Genomic DNA, 17,663 nt, shown 5'->3' with positions numbered 1-17,663 from the left:
CTACATTTGCACATACATATTTACTTTGGCCACCAAGTTTAACTTTGATGTGCTGTCTCAGATTTTTTCCAGCTTGTCAGCCGTCGCCACAGTACACTCGCTTTCTTTTCTATTTTTGCTTGTAGGAGTATCCAACTTTTTCTTTCATCTTTTAGATTTTTCATTTTTCGTGTTTGTTTTGCGCATGAAAGCTCTTCTACACATGCGTAAATTGAAATGTTTACCTTTTTCATAATAATCTAATTGTGCCTCCAAAGAAGATTTTGGCAAATTTACAATCATGTAATTTAATATGTATGGCGTAATTTAATTTGAGGCTTTGCAATGTTAATAATTCATGTTGCTACTTGGAATCTACATTTTAATTATTAAAAAAAAGTGAATTCAAAGAAAATTTTCTTATTCTTGAATGGCTTAGACGCTGTTTACGCAGTTGTAGCCGAGTTAACAATAGCACGTCGGGCCTTTCTTCTTTTCTTTGCGATTTAACGACAATTCGAGAGACCAAGTGCAGCCAGGTTCTTCTCCACCTAATCTCTCCAATGGAGTGGGGGTCTTCCTCTTTCTCTGCTTCTCCCGGTGGGTACTGTGTCGAAAACATTCAGAGCTGGCGTGTTTTCGTCCATACGTACGACATGACCTAGCCAACACAGCCGCTGTCTCTTAATTCGCTGAACTATGTCAGTGCCGTCGTATATCTCGTACAAATCATTGTTCCATCCACCATAAATCTTCCGCAGAACCTTTCTCGCGAAAACTCGTAACGTCGACTTATCAGATTTTGTCATCGTCCATTCCTCTGCACCATATAGCAGGACGGAATTTTGTCCAAGAAACTCAACTCCACCCTTGGTTGGATTAGGTTAGGTTGAGTCTTACGATGCACCTAGAAGTTTAGGAGCTTAAAATTAAATCATTTGCTTCACAGTTCCCAGGGTTATCAGTGGTCTGAAGATGGAAAGCGATTTTTGTATCTAGTTTTTCAAATAATACACCACCTCTCACTTTGTTTTCTAGTTTGGAATCTTCTGTATAGACTCTTATTCCTGTGCCCCTGTACCTCTCATCCACGAGGTATTTAGTCTCAGTTATTGGTAAATATGTCGTAAGTCATAATAGGCCCTACAACTGATAAGTGGAGCCAATAAGCTACGCGAGGCGTTAATCCCCATTCAAAACCCATCAATTTTTTTCACGTATTAAGTGATGTTGCTGCTTTCTTTACTCTACCGTCCAAGTGTGCTTTCCATGACAGCTTCCTGCCTAAAATTAGTCCCAAGTAACTTGCCTTATTTCCTATTACTCATCTGGTATCACACGCCGTGGAAAGCTGAGGAAGAGGGAGACCTCTACTCCGCTGGAAAGGCCAAGAGGAGAAGGACCTGGCACACATGAAAACTTCAATTGGCGCCAATCAGCGACGCGCTGTTGTACATTCGGCTATAACCGCGTACGGACCGGTGTCGAAACCAATAAAGAAGAAGAAGTCTCTATACCTTTTAGTAATGGCGTCGTAATTTCTGGAATATTGTATTTCTTAGTGCACATTACTAGCTCCGCCTTGCTAGCATTCAAGTTTAGTCGGCATGATACGGCCCATTGATACCCCTCAACATGTACCCCCTTATTTTCCAGATCCACCAAGATTTTGTTTGATTGTTATGATCCAAAGAGAAGTGGAGATAACACGCCTGCACCGTTTCGGGAAGATCTGCACATCGTTGAAGCTCCAAGCATTGAAATTATTGACCTGTCCAAGATCTTCTGTATAATTAATTTCCTGAGAGGCTCAGAGATGCCCCACTCTTTACGACTGAACTCCCTCTGGTATCGCAAAGAACCAAAACTGGTCTATGCGTGGCTTATTGGCCCACCAGATTTAACTTAAATTATTGCTTTTAAGAAGTCCACGGTGAGGATTTTTTCAAAATTTTAACCCGTATGTGTTCAAAGTATTACTCATCTGGCGCTGTAACATTCTTACATCTTTCTGACAGTTTGTGGATGCTTTCCCGAAAAAAAACAAAGCATAGCGGCCAAAAAGCAATCAAGACAATTTTCGATATCGTGTGCTGATCTGAACTATATTCCGGTGAGAGCTGTCTGCTTCGATTGGAAGAAATGGCAGCCAGATGGAGCAAAGTCTGGGTCTAGTCTAATCTAATCTTACCGTTGTTCACAACTTGTTTTTAACCATTTTTATAACTTCAGCCCGAGCATTGTTATGATGGAAAATTATTGCCTCGTCTCTAGTCTCGAATTTCGGGCCTTTCGTGGCAACCGTTCCCTTCAATTTGATGAGCTCATAATACAGCTCGCCCTTCTGATCGCACCAAATATAGAGCATTACTTTGGTTAGCTTCGTGGATATTTGGCTTTGCCGTTGACCTTTTGCCAAATTTTATTTATGATTATTTTTGAGTTTGCGGTTGTCACCAGTCACAATCCGATACAAAAACTTCGTCGACCTTTGTATACAAGTATATTCTACATTTTTATCGCAGTCATTGCTGTTTATTGAAAACACTTTTACACTCTTCTCTTACAGATATAAGTTATGGTTACGTGATAGACCAACAACCCATCGGCCGTACTTTGTTTCGGCAATTTTGTGAAAGCAAACGGCCGATATATTTTCGGTACATTTCGTTCCTGGATGAAGTGCAGCGGTGAGTATAAAATGCACCACAATTCATATCATTATGTATGTATATACCAATTATTAGAATTTCGTTTTTGCTCTCCTCCAATGCGAAATTTAGATACGATGTGGAGTACGATGAGAATCGTATTGCCATTGCGGTCGACATTGGACGACGTTTTCTGGCTATTGACACGCCAACCGCGCTTAATAACGGCATTTGCGATATCGGCGATGTCATGCGATCGGCGAATGAGAATACAGTTGATGATGACGATGCCAACAACACTAGTTCCACCATTGAGAACAACACTGCTGCAGAGACTGAAAATCACAATAATACCACCGCCATTAATAGCAGCAGCAATAATCACAAAAACTACGAGCATCACAATGGCGATGAGCACAACAGCGGCAACAAACAACAACAGAAACATGTATTGAGCGATGGCAGTGCGACACATGATGCCGGCGGCTCTGGTGGCGGTGATAGCGGTGTGGATGCAGGCGATACAGTTGGTGGTGGCAGCGGCGAAGGTAGTGGCGGTGGAGGAGGTGGTGATGACACCGGCGGCGGTGACCTGAACAAGGATAGCAGCAATTGCCATTATAGCCCGGGTGTGGGCAAATTGAATCCCGCTACCGGCGATGAACTTGTGCTGGACGTGCTCAATGATGATCTTATTGCGCGAGTGCGTGACAAAATCACGAGCGGGAATAAAGAACTCTTCGAACCGTGCGTAACGGCTGTGAAAGCTTTCCTGGCCGGTGAACCGTTTCAAGAGTTCGAGACTTCAATGTATTTCCATCGGTGAGTGTGTGGTGAAAAGAAATTTATACAATATATGTTATTATACTTACAAGTCGTAAAGACAATATTGAGCTTGCAAAAAAGTCCTTACTTCAATCGATTATTCTGGGGGAAAGAAAATCAAATTTCTCTTTCTCTCTCAAGACTCTCAAGATTTATTAAACAGTAATTTGCGTTTGTAAAAAATTTATAAAAACATTTTTATGCAAATCTAATGCAATTTGGGGCCAGTTGTCAGCATTTCAATTTTCTAGGAAGGCTCGATGGCTGACAATTCTAGTGGCTAATGTTACCTGAAGTAAACAATGTAACTGTAAAGCTTTAGTTCAAATGTTAGGCGGGTATATGTGAGAACCATAGTGACCCGATTTCACAGGAGAAGTTTTGACGCCTCAGTTTCGGCAATCACCTCCTCATTCGACAAAAATTTCTTCCCAGCGGGAATCCTTTTGAGATCTGGGAATAGGAAATAGCCGCTGGGGGCCAGATCTGGAAAATATGGTGGATACGGAAACAATTCGAACCAATTTATGTATTTTTGCCACTGTTATCACTACTTGTGACCCGGTGCGTTGTCTTGGTGAAACAGCACTTTCTTTTTCTTCGACGGTCCTTCCTTTCTCAAGGTAGTCAACAAAACCTGTTTCATGCGCACCCCAAACTACAGACGCCAAAACCTTGCCAGTCGACTCTTGCGCCTTTTCACGCTTTGAAGCGAGTTCATCGTGTGCAGCCCAGACAAACAAAGTTAACGTATCTTCTTGTTTTTTTTTTAACCCTAAATACCTTAAACATAGGTTGCTAGGCGAATATTGCGAATATTTTTTATCATTCATGCAGAAGCCTTCCATAATTGCATTGGCAAAACAATGGCTATTTTTATGTATATACAAATATAAATAAATAAATACACTTGTGTGTGTGTATAAATACTCTCTTTGTGCAAATAAAATTTAATTGAAAAACGCTCAAGCACTTTCGCTTCTCTATAAATACTAAGCGATTTGCGTAAGAGGGATTTCCCAGTAAAAGATATTTTGAATATCAACACAGGCAAATACACACCGAGACGCATATATTCGTATTTAAGTGAGTACTTGTACGAACGTGCCCGCTCATATCATAAATACTATATATCGCTGTACACATTGGCTATTATTTGTCATCGTCAGTCGCATAAAACAGCTGTATAAATTATGGTATGCCATTTAAATGGAAATAGAAAAATATTTTCTTAATTAGATTAGCTAAAAATGCTCACATCGCTATTTGCGCGACAAATGCCATACAAATGGCACCTGCATTTGCCCATAACCATGCAAACATACAGTTAAGGACAAAAAAATAGAAGCAGCTTATCTGCAAATTAGTTAAGAGCGCATGTTAAAGTAGGTAAAAATTTTAAATAAGTTCCATTAACTAGTAGTAACAATAAGGCCCAATTGGCGTTTGAAAGGTGATCTATTTTGAGGTTCATTACTTTTTTAAAGAAACAAGACATACACTTCAAATTAAATGCTTTTCTTTTGCCAATCAACCGGCCCAAAACTTGAAATCATTTGCTCACCGATGTGTTCTCTCAATAAATCTATTGATTGATGCGAAGTGTGGGAAGTGGCGTCGTCTTGTTGAAACCAAATGTCGCTGAGATCACGAGCTTCAATTTCAGGCATCAAATAATCGATGATGATTCCACCGGGCCACAAACCACACCAAACCGTTGTTTTTTTCTGGATGAAATGGAAGCTTTTCAACCTCTCATGTTGCTCTTCGACCCAAATTTTGCTTGCTTCCATAGTCATTGAGCCAGAAAAGGACATCATCGCTGAACAAAACTTGGCTCGAAAAAGTAGGATCTTCTTAGAGCTTTTCGATTGCGCTTGGGAAGGTCATACGGTTTCAGTTCTTGCACAAACTGTATTTTGTACACTTTTAAAAACCGAAAAGGTCTTCGTGTACACTCTCAGCTACGGCTGCCATATTTTTTTCACTGCGTGCGGCCCGATCGACTATTATCCAATAATAACTGCTGGGTCTTAAGATGAGTGATGGCGTTGCGTATAATATTAATTATGAAAGTGTTGAATTGTGAATCGGCTGAAAGTTCTTCCAGCTTTGGATTATAAGTTAGATTAGTTTCGATGGCTAATCCTCAAGGCGAAGATCGTGAAGCCACAAAACAATATAACTCGTGTATTCAATCTTCTAAATCGGCAAAGCGCTTTGTATAATACCCATTCCCCCCAGCTCATTGGGATATCTGAAAATGTGAGCCCAAAAGTGTTTAAGCCTTGATCTTGCAAGCGCGTGATGCCTTGTCTTCTTCTATTTGGTTATGCAGCTGGCATTTTGTAACATTTTCAATCTTGCAGCGGTGACGACGATAAGCCAGTGGCTCGTTAGAACCCCCGCAACCAGAGGCGGCTAGTCTTACTTGCAAAGAACTCACTGAATCTCTTGCGATCGCTTTTGGTACAAACGGAGTACAATTTATGGTAGTCTACACATTTCCTATCCCCGGTTTGTCTATGAGTTGGACTACTATGGTCATTATAGGGTGCTCAAAATAAATTCTGAAACATTTTACATTACATTTATGGACATTCGGCTAAATGCTGCCAAATTGTTTGGCGTTGTTTTTCTTCTTTTCTTCAAAAGTGCTCTAAACTCAATTATATATGTATGCAACGTACTAGCTAGGACATATCTAGGTGCAACGTTCTGCTGCAATTCAAAGATTCATACTCACGTACATACTTGTATGTATATACTTAGATACATATGTATCGAAAATGTACTGCTGCCAACATGTATGACATAATTGCATTTAAAATAAACCATTTCCACCTCTCTCAACACAGTTATTTGCAATGGAAATGGCTCGAGGCGCAACCCATCACCTACAAAACGTTTCGCATGTATCGTGTATTGGGCAAAGGTGGCTTCGGCGAGGTCTGTGCATGTCAGGTAAGTGCCCAGAACAAACGGAACTAAAACATACAAACACATACACACATACATACATACAATGCGAGTCTTCGAGTTGTAAGCGAGGCAAAAGTGTAAACTATGCAAATAGAATGCAAATCCCATTTTTATAGCGCTCATGTTTTACAATGAAAATACGAGTGCCATAGAAATATTTTTTTCTATTCGTTTGTATGTATGTATGTGGTTACACACTACTTTCTCGTCGCATTCGTGTACCATTTTTAGTTTCTACATTTTTTATCGTCGTTTCTCTTCTGTTTTTGTTGTTTTTAGGTACGTGCAACTGGAAAAATGTACGCCTGCAAAAAGCTGGAGAAGAAACGCATAAAAAAGCGCAAGGGTGAATCGATGGTGCTCATAGAGAAACAGATTTTGCAGAAAATCAATTCCCGATTCGTTGTTAATTTGGCGTACGCGTACGAGACGAAGGATGCCCTCTGCCTAGTGCTAACGATCATGAATGGTGAGTTATTAGAACATTTGATTTTTGGTAAACTGTTTGGCTCAGTCCAAAGTCGGAGTTAAATTGTCAAAGTTGTATTAAGGAAGCTAATCGGCAGATATCTCTTTACTATTCATAAAGTCTGTTAAAGTAGAAACAACAACCATTTTCTTGTTCTTTTTGTAAAGCATATGTTATTGCATATCTTTTATTTTTTCATTCTTCTTTAATATCTCCCCAGGCGGTGACTTGAAATTCCATATCTATAATATGGGTGGCGATCCGGGCTTCGAAATGGTGCGAGCACGTTTCTACGCCGCCGAAGTCGTCTGCGGACTGGAACATCTACACCAGCAGGGTATTGTATATCGAGATTGTAAACCGGAGAATATATTGCTGGACGATCACGGGCATGTGCGAATATCAGATTTAGGTTTAGCCGTCGAAATACCAGAAGGTGATTTGGTGCGCGGGCGTGTTGGTACAGTGGGTAAGTACGCAAAGCTTTTGGTCTCTTAAGATTTATGTATACTTATGCCTTTATGCTTAATTGTGCTGCAGGTTACATGGCTCCGGAAGTGATCGACAATGAAAAATACTCATTCTCACCGGATTGGTTCAGTTTCGGTTGTTTGTTATACGAGATGATCGAAGGTCAGGCGCCATTCCGCATGCGCAAAGAGAAGGTGAAACGCGAAGAGGTCGATCGGCGTGTGAAGGTAAGTCGAAAAATCATTAATGAGAATATTCTGCAAAGTTTGTCTAACCTCATGTTTGTTTCTTTTTGAATATTTTAGGAGGACAATGAAAAGTATTCTAGCAAATTTAGTGATGAGGCTAAATCATTATGTCAGCAGCTGCTCGCTAAATCCATAAAAGTACGACTTGGCTGTCGAAATGGTCGCTACGGTGCACGTGAAGTGAAACTGCATCCATTCTTCAACTGCATTAACTGGAAACGGTTGGAGGCAGGCATGGTGAAGCCGCCCTTTGTACCAGATGTAAGTATGGTACATTTAATTTCAGAAATAATGTTGGCCATACTGTTGCGAAAAATTTTATCCAATGTCGGTATGAGTGTCGACAAAAGTGGCTGAAATCGGTCTATATTTTCCCCTAGTCACCATATATGAGAAGTTTTATCTCTTCAGTTGAAATCACGCCGTATATAAGTCAACGTATGGATTATTTATTGAAGTTAGATAAGAATCTTTTGCTAGTTAGTACCTTATAAGAATAGTACATTGGGTGTGATGATTTCTGTCCTTTTTTTACCAAAAAGAGATGATTTCGGTTCATATATTTCCGAAGTCATACTAGACTTGAAAGCACATCACAAAATAATCGTGATAACGTATTGAAATGAAGTGTTTATCATGCACTTGGTGATATCACACCATTAGACTGTTTCCTTTAGGGATATATAAAGTCTAAAGTCTATGCGGACAATCCCGCTTCGATTCAGGCCTTGGAGTAAAACATCTCGCGTAACATTCGCCAGTTACGAGTGGAAATGCTCGAACGAGTAATCGAATATTGCACTCAACGGATGGACTATCTGAGATGCAGCCGCGCCTAACATTTAAAAGAGATAATCTTCAGAAAATAAATGCCAAAAAATGTTCTTTCGAATGATAATAAACACTCCCCATTAAATTTGAAGTTTCTGTATTTTGTATTCAAAAAAAGGAGGATCAACTTTTATAATGTTTTTTTAAATAAGTTTTGTTTTTCTTCCTTCATATTTACTTTATTACTTAACAACATAGTTTTCCAGTTAAGTAATTTATTCAAAATCATTTTATTCCACAGCCGCACGCCGTGTACGCCAAGGACGTGCTCGACATTGAACAATTTTCGACGGTGAAGGGTGTCAATATCGACGACTCCGATACGAATTTCTATAGCAAATTCAATACCGGCTCCGTGTCGATTTCGTGGCAAAATGAAATGATGGAAACCGAGTGCTTCCGCGAACTGAATGTATTCGGCGTCGACGACAGTCCAACGCCCGATTTGCTGATCAACGCTGTGCCGGAGCCGGAAAAAGCTGGCTGTTTTCCATTCAGAAGAAAGGTACTTAATAAATATTATTGAAAAATTAACTTCAATTTTTATTTAATTTATTTTTATGTTTTACATGATTGCAGAAGAAGCAACCGCTGCGCACACAGCCGATACCCATTCCCGAACACTTACTAACCACTAGTCACAGCGTTTCCTCGACGACCGTCGAAAGCTGATAGCATAAGTAAATAAGTAACAATAATGATAATTGTACGCAGGCGCATTGAATTACAAGAAACAGAAAACAAAAACAGAAACAAACATCAATGAGTTGGTGCGAAGCGAGCAACAAACACACACACATACATACATACATGCTGTCTGGTGTTTTCGATGTTGAACTATAATACTACATATAAATTAATTAATGTAGCACATACATACATACATATATAAGTAATCATACACATACGCACACACACACACGCACATACGCAATGGCGTGTGCAACAAACGACACAAAAACATTGCTATAGATTACGGTGTTAATTAAGCGAGAATTTTGTAAGCAGCCGACACATACATACTTGTACAAACAAACTATGCACAATACACAACAACTAACACACAAAAACACCTTTTTTGCATTACATAAGCATTAGAGATTTAACAAATTTTTTGCAAATGCATTAAGCAACTATCTAATTGTAGTTATATAATATGTATTCGGTTTGTAATCTTTTTGTATTGTGCAAAAAATAGCAACAAAAACAAAAAAAAAAAAAACGACAAAAATATGCGAAAAAGTTTATAAATAACTGTAGTTATAATATTTAATAATATTTAATGATATATATACATATGTATGTATTTACCGTTAGGAGCTATGGCGTAGCGGTACATTTGTAACGACTACTCGTACATATTACTTTAATACTGAATATGAAACTAGTAAACAACAACAACAAAAAATACACCCAAAAGACTATGCCAACAAGTGAAAACAAAATATACATACATACATATACGCGCACATACATACACACATATGTATGTAAGGCGCAAAATAACGCAAAAAAATATTAAAAAATATTAAAAAATACACAAATTAATGTAATTATGAATTGTTTTGAAACTCAGCTCACAATGTAACTACCAAACTACAATACTAATGTTTTTTGTAAATGTTTCGTTTTTACAACTTTGACTACATACATACATACATATGTGCATATATGTACATATGTACATATAGAGCAGCCGTTGCATACTTAAATATCACATGTAATATATACTGCATCCACACTTACATACATACATACATAATATAAAGGGTGATTTTTTAAGAGCTTGATAACTTTTTTTAAAAAAAAAACGCATAAAATTTGCAAAATCTCATCGGTTCTTTATTTGAAACGTTAGATTGGTTCATGACATTTACTTTTTGAAGATAATTTCATTTAAATGTTGACCGCGGCTGCGTCTTAGGTGGTCCATTCGGAAAGTCCAATTTTGGGCAACTTTTTCGAGCATTTCGGCCGGAATAGCCCGAATTTCTTCGGAAATGTTGTCTTCCAAAGCTGGAATAGTTGCTGGCTTATTTCTGTAGACTTTAGACTTGACGTAGCCCCACAAAAAATAGTCTAAAGGCGTTAAATCGCATGATCTTGGTGGCCAACTTACGGGTCCATTTCTTGAGATGAATTGTTGTCCGAAGTTTTCCCTCAAAATGGCCATAGAATCGCGAGCTGTGTGGCATGTAGCGCCATCTTGTTGAAACCACATGTCAACCAAGTTCAGTTCTTCCATTTTTGGCAACAAAAAGTTTGTTAGCATCGAACGATAGCGATCGCCATTCACCGTAACGTTGCGTCCAACAGCATCTTTGAAAAAATACGGTCCAATGATTCCACCAGCGTACAAACCACACCAAACAGTGCATTTTTCGGGATGCATGGGCAGTTCTTGAACGGCTTCTGGTTGCTCTTCACCCCAAATGCGGCAATTTTGCTTATTTACGTAGCCATTCAACCAGAAATGAGCCTCATCGCTGAACAAAATTTGTCGATAAAAAAGAAAAGAACCGAACACTGATTTTGGTAATAAAATTCAATGATTTGCAAGCGTTGCTCGTTAGTAAGTCATTCATGATGAAATGTCAAAGCATACTGAGCATCTTTCTCTTTGACACCATGTCTGAAATCCCACGTGATCTGTCAAATACTAATGCATGAAAATCCTAACCTCAAAAAAATCACCCATTATATGTATTTACTAAACAAAACTAATTACATATGCATTTAGCGTTTAAGCAACAACAACAAATGCTAGTAAAGCAAAAGTAAAAGCGAAAAAATTAAAAATAAAATACCAAAAATTTATAGGAACGTGCAGAAATTACAAAAACAAAAACACAGTTGTATTTGTGTTGAACTCGTTAGTTTGCGAATTTGTATAGATTTAGATATTTTGTATGTGTGTTGTAATTTATTTTTTTTTTTTTTTTGTGAAAATTCGCAAAGAAAAATTGCAATTATAGAAAGTTGTTAATGGCAAGTTTGAATTCTAATTATATTTAAATACATAAATTGCATTTTACATACATAAATTATTTTTTATAGACATATGTACATACATATATATACAAACTCTCAAATTAACCAGTAAAATATAAATACTGCACACAATCGCATTAATTGTACTGATAATATATAATATAATAATTACAAAATAATAAAATATCATTTTTTATATATAAATCAATGTGTGTTCCAGCTATTCTTACAGTAAATTAATATGTAAACATTATTTTGTAAAAAAAATAAAATAAAATAAAATAAAAACATTAAATATTAACGAACTACAAAATACGACAAAATGTTGTATATACTATAAACCGATGTCTCAGTATTTTATTTAGAAACATGAATGCACATAAATTTTATCATGACAAAAGATCAGAGGAAAATAATGCTTAGTGAAAAATTTTGCAGATTCTTAGAAACGACACACTCCATACCCAAAATGTTTTGTGTCGTTTCATAAGAGAAGTTGAGATCATCTGCTATCTCCATGACGAGAGCAGGACAATTTTCAAGCTTTGTTTTTTTAATTTTTTAATGGATCAGTCCGATTTCTGCAGACAAATTTCATTAGATGTGAATAATCCGGCATTTAGACGATTTGAAACAGTTCAGCTTAGAGAAACCAATAAAAATTATGTATTATTTAAAAAAAAATCAACTATTGAAATTTAATGAGAAAATCGAGGGAATGAGAAAAGGATCGAAATGACAAAAAAAGGAATATCAAATGTGTAATTGGTGAGACGAGGAATTTTTTAAATTATTAATTTTAAATTATTTACAACTTAACTTTTAGAAAATCACAAAATATGTAAGCGGGAGCTCAGGAACATTTGGAGCTACTGCTTCAAACAAAAATAAAAAGTATCACTTGAATGCAATGATATTGAACGATGTCCTCAGATACCAAATCTCACTAGAACTTATTATTTTGATTAATAACGTAAATACAGGGGATACTACAAGAAAATTATCGGCTTAAGCGATTGAAAAAATATGTAGAGGTATTTAAAAAAAAAGTTTTTTTCGGTGCTCTGGACTTGCTTTCACAAATAACGAAGTTTACATAAAAGCACATAATTTTTATCGTTCAGTTTGTATTACAGCTATATGATATAGTAGTCCGATCTGAAAAATTTCTTCAGATGTTGTAGCGTTGCCTTAGAAATCAATATATGCAAATTTTATAAGAATACCTTGCTAAATGAAAAAGTTTTCCATACAAGCACTTGTTTCTGATCGTTCAGTATTTGGAGGAGATATATGCTATAGTATTCCGATATAACATTTTTTGTAAATATCTCTGTATCTCTTCAAATTTTGCATACAAGCACTTGATTCCGACTGCTTAGTTTGTATGTCAGCGATGTGTTACAGTGATCCGATCTGAAGAACTACACCGGACTTTATTTTTTTTTTTTATTATTTTTTAGACCCTTGCCAAACTTCATGAAGATATCTCGTCAAATGAAAAACGTTTCCATGCAAGCATTTGATGCCGACCCTTCAGTCCCCATACACTCTTTTTTGCAATCAACTGTATGACTTTGTTGCTTTCTCGCATAAGTTTTTAGCAAGAGACAAAAGCGAAACTTTCCGAGCAGCGAATAACAATTCTCAGTCTGCTTTGTTATGCCCTTCTTATAGATATATAGTACATATGTTATGATTGACACAAAGATCGCACACATCTCGCACAATACTTTAATGATATTTTATTTCTTTTCTATTTTTATACTTTTTTTTGTAAATTTTTAAACTAAAGACTTTACAACGGGACATCTGTGCAACAACAACAAATAAATGTATCAAGAAATGAGCATTTATGAATGCAGCATAGTTCTGCTCAAAATAAAATTCAACTAAAGTTTCGTAAAACAAAAATCACATTTGCAGAGTTGCATACTTATCAGCCACACTGTATCAATAAACAGCCAAAGGCGCTTCAAAACATAAACTTTTCAACAACTTATAAAAGAAATGTTTATGAATATCATCTCACATAAGTTAAATAAAACAAGAAAAAAACTTTTCATGCCGTAAATACACACACACATGCATACGAGTACATAAATATGAATAAAAGCATAAATAAACAATTTATAGTCAGCAAATAACAAGGTAATGACTTCATTCAAATATTTTGTGTAATACACATTCATACATATTAATTACTTAGTACATGCATACATATATACTTATATTGAATCAATATAAAAAGAATGATACAAATGCAAGAAATACATAAATACATATGTACATACATATGTACTGGCATATGTGCTAAGTGTAATTTAAGAAAACCAAACAAAAGCTGAATTATTTAAAAACGTAACATAATAATAAACAAAAGTAAAAAAAAACAAAAACAAAAAGTACGGATAATTTATTATATTATAGCAAGCTTAGGAAGAGCAAGATTGTACGATGTGCGAAGAATTTAGTATGAAATAAATAATGAAAAATAAAAATATTAACAATAAATTTAACAGAAGACTTTTTTTTTACTTTTAACAACAAATCTACTTAGTAATGTAGGGAGCATGGAGACATGTGTCGAAGTTCACGCAAGTGATTAAAGTGCTCTGAGCGCAATTCACTTGGGAATGAGCAGAAACTACATTACATATGCCTCAAGCAGCTCACGACTTTCGGTCTTAGACCAAGTATCAAAAAAACATTCGCTTGAAGCTGAGCTAATGTGAGAAAGCGAAACATGCCTTTCCAGAGTTGTGCACTGGGTAAAAAACACCCCCAATGCAAAATGATTCGAACTGCAGAGCTGAGCGACTTGGCTCCCACGTCACTATTGACAGTCATAACTTCGATGCCGCAGATAATTTCGTCTATTTTGGAAACAGCATTAACAAATTCTCGAAATTCAACGCAGAATAACCCTTGCCAACAGGTGCTACTTCGGACTGAGTAGGTAATTGAGCTGTAAAGTTCTTTCTCAATGAACAAAGACCAAACTCTACAAGTCACTCATCATCCTCGTCATGCTATATGATGTAAAGGCACCATCTGATGAGTTGGCGTTACGAGTTTTCGAGAGAAAGGCTCTGCGGAAGATTTATATTCCTTCGCGTATTGGCAACGGCGAATACCGCAGTCGATGGAATGATAAGCTGTTCGAGATATACGACGACATTGACATAGTTCAACGGATTAAGAGACAGCGGCTACGCTGGTTAGGTCATGTCGTCCGAATGGATTAAAACACTCCAGCTCTGAAAGTATTCGACGCAATATTCGCCGGGAGATGCTGAGGAAGACCTTTAATCCCTTGGAAAGACCAGGTGGAGAAGGACCTGGCTACTCTTGGAATCTCCAGTTGGCACCAACAGAGAAAAAAAGAACGACAGGCTGTTGTAAAATCAGCTACTGAGCCATGAATGACTTTTTCGTGCCTGATTTGAAAGATATTGTTGTGAGCGGCTTTAGTTCCAACCAGACGGCGCTACATAACATGCACCAAACGATATTATCTCACGTCGAAGATCAGTGGCTTATCTTTATAATAACGCCAAATTTTTGGTCATAGCATTATGTTAAGTTTGATACTTGAAATTGTAGCTCGTGTTCTTGGCGACATTTTATTTCAACAAGACGGCGTCATGTGCCTGAATCACATCAATCAATGGATTTATTGAGAGAACACTTCGGCGAACAGTTAATTTCACATATTGGTCCGGTCGATTGGCCACCAAGATAGTGTGATATAACACAGTTAGACTTTTTACTGTGGGTATATGTAAAGTCTAAAGTCTATGCACAAAATCACGCTTCGATTCTGACTCTAGAGCAAAACATCGCGTATCATTCGCCAATTACCAACGGATGGACCATCTGAGAAGAGGCTGCGGCCAACATTTGAAAGGGATAACCTACGAAAAATAAATGCCAAGGAATGTTCTTTCGAATGATAATAAACATTCCCCATTAAATTTTTAGTTTCTGTGTCTTTTTTTCACAAAAACAGGCAACCTCGAAATGGATCAATATTTGTGTGTTATTTTATGTATCGTAATGAATGTGCTATCTAATAAACTGAGTCAATATTTTCATATACATATGTTCTGGGTATAATGCATTTAGCTAAGTATCTCAGTTCGACCCACCACTATTCAATACATTAAAAACGGTTTTAAATTTTTATTCAAAATCTTATAGTAAATATTAATTATTTAAGAAAAATATTAAACTTTAAACCACAATGGCGTACGTCGGCAATTCGTGATTCGTGTCGTCGCCGGTTTTCCCGTATAATGTATGATACACTCAGCACCGTTATTTTCAAAAGTGCGTTCGCCAATTTTATACTCAGGATTAATGGCGACACGAAGAATATAATATTGATTTACCGGTAAGCCGGTCACATCGACCCATTGGCAATCCAAGTCGGCAGTATACAAATCAGCGCAGCCAATAGAAATGCCTACAATGTCGGAAAGGTTTATAAAAATCCAATGATAAAACATAAAACTCTATTCATAAATACCTTGCGTCTCATTGCCGCAGGTGTATTTGGGTTGGACGCCCGGCACACAATTCGTGTCCATTAGACAGAAAGAGGCTTTGTGTCCCTCTGCCACTTTCTTGTAACGCAAATCGTAGACATCAAAAGTCGCAAAAACGTTCATGCTATGATAGTGTTCATGGCACTGATGCCACTCCCAGTCTTTATAGTTCGCGTAGGGGCTGAAATCCGCGTCGCCCACATTTTCCGCTTTGGTTGTGAAACGCAACAGATTTCGTATGGCATTCGGTTTTGTGAGTCGTATGACATAAGCCTCAGCCGAGACGCATTTCTCCTCCATAGCGCATTGCAGCCGTGTCATCGGCGCCAAATCCAGCCGAGCTGAGATCTCAATGTCACGCAGACCCAAAGTCAAATCGGCGCTCTGCGGCACGCAACGTACAACTGCTACATTAGGATTGCCGACCGTACAGTTACGTGGGTAGGTGGCCTCACGCAAGCAGTTCGACAGATGTTGCTCATTACCACGACAAAGAGTGCCGATCATAGCCCAAGGATACTTTTTGCTGTCACCGAAGGTGGTTGTTTGACTAACCATGGCCGCGTAGCCGAGACCGAGTTGTCGACACACCACATTGCCCTCACGAAAACTCCAAGTTGAGCTGCAAAGTGTACCCCATATGATGCCGTCAAAACTCACCTCAACACGTCCCTCGCGCGGATTTCTTATCGGATTGTTAGAGGTTATTCTGACCTTCATGTTGTGGTACTTACTTGATAGTGCTGTGTGGAGTTTAGAAGTTCTAGATTAACAACATCTAGCAGTAGTAACAGAAAATTTTTAGTTTACCTTGTGGATCCGCATTGTTGCGTAGGAGCAATACAATAACGAGTGCCGTTATGAACTGAGAACACGAGTTAAAATTTTTCATTGCTCACTGTGTAATCTGTACTTAACAACTGGCGAATACAAACTGCCACGGAAGTTCAATGACTCGAGTCTTAAAGGTGTTTTGTGCGCTGCAACGCAATTCAGACAACATGAATTTTGTGAGGGCCTTTATTAGTAATATTATTGTTGTGGAAAAATAAAATAAAGACGGTGTTTTATATTTTACAATGGATATAGATGAAAGTGTAATTGTTTCAGCTAAAAACTGACTAATATATAAAAATTAATTCAGCATGTTCACACGTGTTTAGCGCGCAGCATTTTGTAAAAAGTCGAAATTGAGATCATCAGAACCTTTCATGGAAATTAAGAGCCAGTCGTTAAACATTGTAGTCAAGCCACTTGTTCTACGCAGTACAGACCTCCAGCATAGCTTTGTGAGTTGTCGCTGGAGCATTTGGTGGCTCTATTTGGATCTTTTCACATCGAAAATTATAGTTTATATTATTTATACCGACCAACAAGATCAGCATGATTTTCTGTGTATATTCGGGAACTAGTCGGACCATATGTGTCAAGTCCCCAGATGCCGTATATGTGAGCCTCAGTTCCCATAGCTGGTTCTTTTACCGAAGGTATGAGAAAAACTCGGAGGTATATTATTGAAATTCAGAGAGAATCTTTACCTGATAATACTGGTAGTGTGGCTCTGTGTCAAAAAGGGTTAAAATTGGTCCAAGCGATACCCCAACTTCATAAAATGAACAATGAAAACCTTCACGTTATCAAAGATTCCAAAAACGATTTGAAATCC

General features: G+C 37.5%; 1 protein-coding gene and 1 long non-coding RNA gene across 8 annotated transcripts in view; one reads left to right on the top strand and one right to left on the bottom strand.

Moving 5' to 3' along the window:
- Positions 1–11,835, top strand: part of LOC105231011 (G protein-coupled receptor kinase 2) — a 225,332-nt gene extending 213,497 nt beyond the window's left edge. For 4 of the 7 annotated variants that reach the window (XR_007421778.1, XR_007421777.1, XR_007421780.1 and 1 more), the window contains 9 exons: positions 2,549–2,669; positions 2,727–3,452; positions 6,314–6,419; positions 6,717–6,906; positions 7,127–7,375; positions 7,447–7,604; positions 7,683–7,886; positions 8,698–8,961; positions 9,036–11,835. This is a non-coding gene — a long non-coding RNA (G protein-coupled receptor kinase 2). The remainder of the gene's footprint in view (positions 1–2,548; positions 2,670–2,726; positions 3,453–6,313; positions 6,420–6,716; positions 6,907–7,126; positions 7,376–7,446; positions 7,605–7,682; positions 7,887–8,697; positions 8,962–9,035) is intronic. The other 3 variants (XR_007421781.1, XR_007421782.1, XR_007421783.1) reach the window with 1 other exon arrangement.
- Positions 11,836–15,676: 3,841 nt separating this feature from the next.
- On the bottom strand, positions 15,677–17,317 carry LOC105231009 (lysyl oxidase homolog 2A). The gene is made up of 3 exons (XM_011212081.2): positions 16,808–17,317; positions 15,979–16,740; positions 15,677–15,915 (listed from the first exon to the last, which is right to left on the bottom strand). Exons 1-3 carry the CDS (start codon positions 16,887–16,889, stop codon positions 15,677–15,679), a joined length of 1,083 nt encoding a protein of 360 aa, XP_011210383.2. The 5' UTR covers positions 16,890–17,317.
- Between the last annotated feature and the right edge of the window lie 346 nt (positions 17,318–17,663).

Source organism: Bactrocera dorsalis, chromosome 2 (genome assembly GCF_023373825.1).
Source record: "Bactrocera dorsalis isolate Fly_Bdor chromosome 2, ASM2337382v1, whole genome shotgun sequence".
In the NCBI taxonomy this organism is placed as follows: domain Eukaryota; kingdom Metazoa; phylum Arthropoda; class Insecta; order Diptera; family Tephritidae; genus Bactrocera; species Bactrocera dorsalis.
Note: the sequence above shows the minus strand (reverse complement) of the source record. Positions and strands in the feature narration are given on the sequence as shown.